At 38.4% G+C, this 9,792-nt stretch overlaps 2 protein-coding genes across 2 annotated transcripts in view; both read left to right on the top strand.

Moving 5' to 3' along the window:
* Positions 1-395: 395 nt before the first annotated feature.
* Positions 396-1,665, top strand: LOC148955598 (zinc finger MYM-type protein 1-like). The gene is made up of 2 exons (XM_089107743.1): positions 396-823; positions 918-1,665. Exons 1-2 carry the CDS (start codon positions 396-398, stop codon positions 1,663-1,665), a joined length of 1,176 nt encoding a protein of 391 aa, XP_088963869.1.
* A 7,782-nt stretch (positions 1,666-9,447) lies between these two features.
* Positions 9,448-9,792, top strand: part of Ilk (integrin linked kinase) — a 31,224-nt gene continuing 30,879 nt past the window's right edge. Inside the window, exon 1 of the mRNA XM_089103162.1 lies at positions 9,448-9,587. Within this exon, the coding sequence (XP_088959288.1) occupies positions 9,499-9,587 (89 nt within the window). The 5' untranslated portion in view covers positions 9,448-9,498. The remainder of the gene's footprint in view (positions 9,588-9,792) is intronic.

Below are 9,792 nucleotides of genomic sequence, written 5' to 3'. Positions count from 1 at the left end.
TTCTATTAAAGAAGACGACATTTACTGCTTTTGCTGTCCGCACTTTTCCTTAACAAGAAATCATGGAAATACTTCTGATAATGTAGTGTTTGTCGACAGAGGAATGAATAACGGGAAAAAGCTATTCGAAAGGATTGAAAAACACGAGGCTTCAGAAGCTCATAACGAAGGAAATCGCAGCTGGACCAAATATAAAGCAATTGAGTGTGGCACATCTGAATTAATAGCTACAACTCTATTCAAATCGGAAGGAAGCCATAGCGGAAAATCGCCTGCATATAGTCACACTTGCGAAAGTGGCACGTGCCCTAGCACGCCAAGGACTCCCATTTCGAGGTCAAGATGAACACGACGACTCACACAATCGAGGTAATTTTATAGAAATACTAGAAGTGATGACAAAGGGAAACCTGGACCTTCAGCAAAAACTAAAACGTCGGTATGGAAGCTATTTGAGTCCCGACTACCAAAATAGTCTTATAAGCATACTGGCTGACCTCTTGCGAGAACAAACAAGATGCTCTATTAAGAAATATTGGGCAATCTGCGCAGATGAAACGAAAGATCTGTCGAAAAAAGAGCAGCTTGGTTTAATTATTCGGTTTATTGATAGTAATGCTATCATCCGCCAGGAGACATTCGGAAGTACACATCTTGAACAATTAGATGCAGCATCCCTTGCTAATGAAATCAAGGATCTTGTTGAAAAGCACGGACTGGATTGGAGCACCTGTGTGGCTCAATGCTATGATGGTGCGAGCGTCATGGGCGGCGCATGTAATGGTGTTCAGGCTATTCTTAAAGGATTTGCACCACAAGCTAGGTATATTCATTGTCACGCCCATCGCCTAAATCTTGTGCTTGTGCAGTCAATAGCTTCTTGTCCGGAGGTTAGAAACTTCTTTTCTTGCATTCAGGCATTATATGTCTCTCAGCCGAAGTGTGCCACGTCACGAACTTTTCTTTCGAACCCAACAAGAACGCGGAGAAAAGAAGATTGAGCTCGAGCGGCTAGCCGACACTCGATGGTGCTATTGGTTTTCCTCAATTCAGAAGATCCGGATACGTTTAGGTGCTATTCTCGAAACACTAAGGGTTATTTCTGATGAAGCCAATTCAACAGAGGACCGTTCTGAAGCTTCTGGGTTGCTGGCAACAATTGATGCCAAATTCTTGCTCATTCTTGAAATAATGAGCAGTATCCTTGGTCCGATAGATATTGCATCCAGACAACTCCAGTCCAAGAGCCTCGTTCTTTCAGGCGTAAATTCTCTGCTTCAAGCAGTTCAACAACAGGTTCTAGAGGTCCGATCTGAAAAGCGTTGGTTTCAGATGGTCGAAGTAACGAAAAGCTTATGCGAGCAGCTCTCAATTCAAATACAAAAGCCTAGGCGCTCCATTGCTATAAGCAGACGCCTTTTTGATTTTTATGTTGAACCCATTGTTGGTGCCAGAGCAAGAAATCGAACAGAAGAGGATCGTGACATTTTTCAAACTTATAGGTCGGACATTTTATATTTCATAGTCGACCGAGTAACTTCGGAGCTGAGACAAAGGTTTGGTGAAAACTCCTCAGTAATCCAAGGCTTAGAAGCGTTTGAGCCAAGTTCACCGAAGTTCCTGGATGCACGTCTAATACAAGACTTTGTACGTGACTTTCCATAATTATTAGTAAACGAGTTGAAGCTTGAGTCGGAGATAGCCATGGCCAAATTTTATTTACAAAGGATGAAACCAGAATGCCCATCAAAAGCTCTTGCCTACCTCTACATGAACAAAAACGCCTTTGCTGTTATCTCGGAAGCTTTTGAAATTGTTTTGACGCTCCCCGTTTAAACTGCCTCTAACGAGAGATTTTTTTCAACGCTTAAGAGGGTTAAGACATATCTCAGAACAACCATGACTGATGAGCGACTTAGCGATTTGTTAGTTATAGCAACCCAGCAGGAAAAGGCGAAAAAAGATAGATTATAACATTGCCGTCGACAAGTTTGCTTCCCTGAAGCAACGACGTTTCCCATTAGAATATTGGCTCTCTCTGGATACTTCAGTCGTGAGTCAAACAAATTTATGATCTATTTGCTTAATTGTGTTTATGTACTTGAATTTTTGTATATCTAATTGCGTTCTAAGCTTTATTATCCAAAGGATTTTAAGTGGGCTACCGCCTAATTTGGCTTGATTTCCCCCTCTCTTGGATTTTTGATAATTCAACCCACTTGAGGCTGCCTATTGAGACATGGAATTTGCCCCTCATCAGGTTTTTTTTTCATTTCCGCCACTGTGCTTCGCGCCAGAAAACCCTGTTCTAGACCTTCACTCAATTCAATTCTTAACAAAACAAAATGACATCTCCTAATTCTAAATTTTCCTTTTTGGCTTAGACCCTTTACAGCACAATATTTGTTTTTAAGTAATGTTTGATGTTTGAGTTAATGTTTATGTTTGAGTCTAAGAGGTCCAATATAAGGGATAATACAGTTTTTAATAATATTTCAAAAATATCCACTACTTCGCGGTAGAAAATACTCTTTCCAAGCCATCCACTCGCTCTGAATTAGAAACTTTCACCAATTCAAACTTTTTTTCTTTTTTTTACTTTTTTTCTTTAACAGAATATAATCAGCATAGTTTTGTACTTTCCTCACGAAGTAAAAGTGAAAATTTGCAAGTTTTCTTCCATGAGGTGCCAAAAATCTTTGAAGTTTGCCCCCCCCCCCAGAATTTTTCTGAATTTACGCCACTGGCACTTACGCTATAAGTTAGCAATAAAAACGTTTAGTTTCGAGAAGAAATACTGAGAAAAATTTGCAAAGCCTCATAACAGCTGATAGCAGTTGCTGAGTTAACAATAAAAAAATTGGCAACCTTTTCTGATGATTTCCTATCTTTGTATTTCCAAAATTGTGCAGTTTTCCTGATTCGCATTGTTTGCAAAGTAAGAATTCTTCCAAGAATACGCCTGAGCCACATTACAGTTAACTTGGTGGATAAAATCAATCTTACTCGTGACTAGAGCAGCAATCCCATCGGTATTTATAGAGTCGAGCAATGTTCAACATTCAAGCGTAAGTTCTACTATTGCCCAATTAAACTGAATATACATAGTTTTTTGGAATCGGAAAAAATGGAATTTTAGCACAGCAATTTTTACACGTCTACCACAACCCTGGCAGAGGACTTAGTGTTGATAAATAATACTTAGGTGCAATTTATTGTTCACATTGAGAGTTTAAAATTTGATAATGTGGAAGATGTTGGAATAATTTTGAAAAAATAATTTGTGAAGTTGCTGAAGGTGTCTTAGGGATGAAAGCTAGAACTGCAGCTAAGAATATTAGTGAAAAAGCTTTCTGTTTAATAAAAAGAAGAAAGGACTTGTACAAGAATTACCCGAGTGATAGATCATATGAAAACGAAAGGAATGTAAAGAAAGTGGAGAAAGCATTAAAATATGAACTAAGGAGGTGTAAAGTCGAGGTCATGGATAAAAGTGTCGAGGATCTGGAAGATGCAGATAGACGGCATAATAGTAAAATATTGTACTGGCATGTTAACAAATTGAGAGGGATTAGTCAATGAGGACTTGGCCCAGTTAAAGATATTAATGCGGCCGCAATTGACGATAAGGAAAAAACTAAAGAGAGATGGGCCGAACATTTTGAGAATTTGCTTAACCGAGATAGAGTTGCAGGAGAAGATATAGAGGAAAATGAAAAAGTTTGTGATACCTTGGATGAGAAGGAAAATTTTTTTTGAGAGGAGGAATTAGCGACAGTACTAAAACGATTAAAAAATAATAAGGCCCCAGGTGCTGATATGTTGGTAAATGAGTTTCTTAAATATGGTGGCTCTGAGGTTAGAAATAAGCTACTGAAGATTATGAATATGATTTTGGAAAAAGGGAAGTACCTAACGATTTTAGGAAATCCATAACTAAACAACTGCATAAGAAAGGTGATAAAAGTAAGTTTGGTATTTATCAAGGCATTAGTCTGGTCTCTGTAGGTAGTAAATTACTTAGTAACATGATAATTTTTAGACTGAGAGATTCCGTAGACAAAGTCTTAAGAGAAGAACAGTGCGGTTTTCGAAAAGGTAGAGGATGTGTCGACCAAATTTTTACGCTTTAGTTAATGATTGAGATGTGTCTGAGTTTTTAAACGCATTTGGTCCTTAGTCTCAAATATTATGAACAAGTTGTTGATTTTGTTAATAGAGGAGCTTCGACAAAGTTTTCATCCATATATGCTATACCATAATTAGACACTGGAGCGATTAGTGCTATGTACGAGAATAACAATGCTGTGGCTAAGGTAGGAAATGAGGTTAGCAGCTGGTTTTGTATTAAATCAGGAGTTAAGCAGGGTTGTGTTCTATCCCCCTTTATATGGATTATTTTGATGGACTTTGTCTTAAGGAGCACAGGAAAGGCAATGGGAGGCCACGAAATCAAATGGGGAGGAAAAAGTCTCATGGACTTAGATTATGCTGGTGATTGAAGCATCCTAGATGAAAGTGTGAGCACAATGAATGAAGTTTTAGAGGTTTTGTGTGTTCAGGGTGCTAGAATAGGTTTAAAAATTAAAGTTAAGAAGACTAAGTCACTAAGCCTAGGAATAAGTGAAGATGAAAAAGTGACGTTGGGTAACGAAGACATTGATCAGGTGGGCAGCTTCACTTACCTTGGTAGTGTTATTAATAAAGATGGTGGGAGCAGTGAAGGTGTTAATAGTGGAATAGCCAAGACACAGGGCGGTTTTTCACAGTTAAAAAAAGTCTGGAAGAATAGCAAGATAAATCTGCAAACCAAGATTAGAATATTAGAAGCTACAGTGATGACAGTGGTCAAATATGGCTCTGAAGCATGGACGCTCCGAAAAGCAGATTAAGTAGATGAAGCATCCGAAAAGCAGATGAAGTTTCATTTATTCTTTAATAGTAATTTCTGGTCGTATTGAGTTTGAATTTTAAAAGGTATTATTATCTGCTGAGCTTAAGTTTAAAATTGCCTTTACTTTTCTTTGAAAAACTTATTTTTCGGAAATTTTTTTTTAATTAATTTTACTTCGGATTTTGATTGCAAAAATTTCAAGTTTTTAAAAATTCCTTATTCCAAAATCAAACTTAAAAAAAAAATCAAATATTCATCGAAGTATCAAAACTGGTATCAAAGTATCAATATCACAGTGGAAAAATGGATTTGTGTCAACCTCGGAGTTTTTATTATCTGATGCTTGAACTATTTTTAACAAAATTGCTATCTCAAAATTTTTATCGGATGGGTTGGGGAAAAAGGGCGTGTGGGGACTAATTAAGCTTCGGTCTCTTTTGACTCTTTTAAAAGTGAACTAGAGCTTTCTATTTTCAATCTAATGGGCCCTCTCTGATGTTTATACGAGTATCCCTTCTATAAGAACGATATATATCCCCAGAGTATAACTTAAAACTTCTGTCCCTCGGCTCTTGGGGTTTTGTCGACCCTAGAGTTTTAATATCTGATGGTTGAACTATTTTTAACAAAATGGTCACCTGAAATTTTTATCGGATGGGTTTATCCATCCGATACATCCAAAGGCGTAGAGGGCAGGAAGGGCTAGTTGCCCTCCGATGTTTATTCACTCTGAGAAAATGGACTACAACTTTTAATTTCCATTCAAATGAACCCTTTCTGAAGTATATACGAGCATCCCTTTCATAAGAACCACATACAGCCACAGGACATTGCTTACAATGCCTGCCCCCGGGCCCGGGGGAGTTGTGTAAACACCGGAATTTCTGTTATCTGACCTTTGAACAATTTTGAAAAAATGGCTCTCTCAAAGTTCTTATCGGATGGGTTTGAGGAAAATAGGGCGTAGAGACGGGGGCTAGTTCCCCTCCGATCTCTTTTGACTCTTAAAAAGTGAACGAGAACTTTCAATTTCTAATCTTATGAGCCCTCCAAAGTTTATACGAGCATACCTTCCATAAGAACCATATATGCCCTAGAGGGCTGTGCCTAGAGGGCTAGTTGCCCTCTGATCTTTTTTCACTCTGAGAAAATGAACTACAACTTTTAATTTCAATTCAAATTAACCCTCTCTGAATTTTATACGAACATACCTTCCATAAGAACCATATAAGCCCCAAAAGCAATATTTGCAACGCTTTCCCCAGTCCTGGAGGGGGGAGGGGTTGTGTTGACACAAGAGTTTTTCTTATCTGACCGTTAAACTATTTTTAACGAAATGGCCATACGTAAAGGAGTTTTTTTTATATAATCTTTGAAAATATTTTTATAAAATGGTTACCTCAAATTTTTTATTAGATGTATTTGGGGAAAAAGGGTTTGGGGGGACACTCCTATCACTTTTGACTCTTAAAAGGGGCACTAAAACCCTTGATTTCCAATCCAATGACCCCCTTTGAAGTTTATACGACGACCCCCTCTATATGAAGTGTCTCTGGGAAAAAAATAAATGGAGTCTGGGGGGAGGCTAACTGCCGTCCAATCACTTTTGACTCTTAAAAAGTCAATTACAACTATCAATTTCCAATCAAATGAGCCCTCTAGGAGTTTTATACGAGCATCCCTTTCATAACAACCATATATACCCCAGGGCATAACTTACAACGTCCACCCCCGGGCCCTGGGGGGCTGTGTTGACACCGGATTTTTTTGTTATCAGAACTTTGAACTATTTTTAACAAAATGTCTATTGTCAAATTTTTATCTGATGCATTTGGGGCGTGGAGGAGGGGGGATAGTTGCCCTCCGATCTCTTTTGACTCTTAAAAAGTGAACGAGAACTTTCAATTTACAATCAAATGAGCCCTTTCCGAAGTCTATACGAGCATCCCTTTCATAAGAACTATATATGCCCCTAGAGCATTACTCATAACGCCTGCCTCCGGGCCCTGGCGGGTTCCGTCGACACAGGAATTTTTCTTTTCTGACCATTTAGCTATTTTTAATGAAATAGCTCCTTTAAAAATTTTATCGGATAGCCTTGGAGAAAAATTGGTGTGTGGGGGGGGGCTGGTTGCCCCCGGATATCTTTTGAATCTTAAAAATTGAACTAAAACATTCAATTTCTAATGAAATGAGCCCCCTCTGAAGTTTATATGAGCCTTTCATAAGAACCATATACGCCCCCAGGAGAACACTTACAACGCCTATCCCCCAGGCCCTGGGGGAGTTTTCGTTATCTAATTTTTGAACAATTTCCAAAAAAACTGGCTATCTCAAAATGTGTAGCTAGTTGCCGTTTACTCTCTTGACTCTTAAATAGTGAACTAGAACTTTCAATTTCCAGTCAAATGTACCCTCTATGAAGTTTATAGGAGCCTCCCTTTCATAAGAACAATACATACCCTTAGGGCAGAGCTTAGAACCCCTTCCCCTGGGCCCTGGGGGGTTGTATTGACACCGGATTTTCTTATCCGACCTTTGAACTATTTCTAATAAAATGTCTATCTCAAATTTTTCATCAGATGGGTTTAGAAAAGAAGGCGTGGGGGGGGGGGGCTAGCGGCCATAGGATCTCTTTTGACTATTAAAAAGCGAGCTCAAACTCTCAATTTCCAATCAAATGAGCCCTCTCTGAAGTTTATACGAGCATCCCTTTTATAAGAACCATATATGCCCCAGGGCATACCTTACAATGCCTGCCCCTGGGCCCAGGTGGCGGGGGTTGTGATGACACTTGAGTTTTTGTTATGCTGGCTACCCTCCAATATTTTTTGACGCTTAAAAATTGAACTAGAAGTTTCAATTTCCAATCAAATGAGCCCTCTCTGAAGTTTATATGAGCATTCCTTCCATAAGAACCACATATCCCCCCAGGGCATAACTTATAACCCTTGCCCCTGAAGATTGTGGGGCGAGTGTCCTGCACAAACATATAATTTCCAGAGTTTTCAACTACGTTGAACAAAATGGCTATATCAAAATTTTGATTGGATGTGTTTGGGAAAATGGTGGGCGTTGAAGGGGTGTCAGTTGCCTTAGAATAACTTTCGACTATTAAAAAAGTAACTTGCCATTAAAAATTCCAATAGAATGAGCCCTTTCTGAAGTTTCTACGACTATGCTCTCTATACAAAACCCTATATGCCCCCAGGGCATAACTTACAACCCGTGCCCTGAGAGCTGTGGGGGGATTGTCATCGTCAAAGATCTAATTTCCAGAACTTAAAACTACGTTGAAAAAATGGCTATATCAAAATTTTGATTATATATCTTCGGGGGAATGCTAGGCAGAAGAGGGGGGTTAGTTACCCTAAAACCAATCTTGACTGTTGAGAAGAATATTAGGCATTTGGATATTCAATCGAATGAAACTGTTTTGAATTTTTTACGACAACGCTGTATATAAAAACCTTATGTGTCCCCAGGGCATAACTTACAACCCGTACCCTGAAGGCTGTGGGGGAGTGTCCTCCTCATAAACATAATTTCTATCTGGAAATTAACTACGCTGAACTAAATGGCTATCTCAAAATTTTGATTGGATGTGTTTCGGGAAATGGTGGGCGTGGAAGAGGTGTTAGTTGCCTTCTAATCACTTTCGACAATTAAACCGGGCACAAGCCACTCCAATTTCCAATTGAATGAGCCCTTTTTAAAGTTTCTACGACCCCCGGGCATAACTTGAAACCCTTGCCCTGAGGGTTGTGGGGGAGTGTCCTCCTCAAAAACATATTTTCTATCTGGAAATCAACTACACTGAACAAAATGGCTATCTCAAAATTTTGATTGGATGTGTTTGGGGGAATGATGGGCGGTGGGGGAGGGGGTTGCTAGTTGTCCTCCAATCACTTACGACCCTTAAAAACGGCACTAGAACTCTCGATTTCCATTCGAATGAGCCCCCTTTGAAGTTTCTACGACGACCCCTTCCATATGAAGTGCCTCTGGGAAAATAAAAAAATAAATAAATAAATAATAATAATAATAAAACATTGGAGCCGTATGGCCTTTACTATAGGCAACGCTATAGCGTTGCCTCTGATCAATCCAATAAACCAGTTTGAAAATCTTTATTGTCCTTACTTATATTTTTAGAAAGTACGTCTTTGAAATTTTTCCTTTTCCCTTTTTGAGTTTCTGGATAAAATGTACCAGAAAGAAGTGACGAAAACCTACTTTTTCGTTGAAAGACAAGCTGGAAAGTAAATCTCCATTGAAACTGAGAACTATTTTCTTTTTCGGAACGATACAGATAAAGGGGTTTTAGTTGGCTGATTCATTGCATTCTGTTCATAAAATGCAAAATGTAAACGCAATACAAAGAAATGAGTCAACCTTGTATACAACAAGAAAGTGCTACTAAAATATCTATTATATTTCATAAATATTGCTATTATAAAATCATTATAAGAATCCAAGTTACATACTTAGGGGTTGAAAAAAATACATACTCTCGATATTTACTTATGATAAGATTCCAATGGGCGGAGATTTTTAAACTTCCCAAAGCAATGTTTTGATTGAAAAAATTAAATTTAGTCAAGATGGAAGATATATTTCAATGGGTTAGAGAAAACAATGCCATGCAAGTTCGAGTATGGCTGGATGACACTGAGCATGATTTAAATGAAGGGTAATATTAGCACAAGAAAAAATTTCTTGGGGTTATGGTATCCTAGGCAAACCTCTCGTTTACTAGGCAATAGCCTAATGCTGCTAGCTTAAGATTCTAGGTTTACTCAATTCAAGAAGAAAACCAACAGTTTTTTTTTATGTTAATGTGCACTAAATTCCATTGCTGAAATAGGGACAATGTGAACACACTAGCCTAGGCTGAT

Source organism: Artemia sp. Qi Xiang Cuo, chromosome 2, assembly GCF_049724085.1.
Source record: "Artemia sp. Qi Xiang Cuo chromosome 2, ASM4972408v1, whole genome shotgun sequence".
Classification (NCBI taxonomy): domain Eukaryota; kingdom Metazoa; phylum Arthropoda; class Branchiopoda; order Anostraca; family Artemiidae; genus Artemia; species Artemia sp. Qi Xiang Cuo.
Note: the sequence above shows the minus strand (reverse complement) of the source record. Positions and strands in the feature narration are given on the sequence as shown.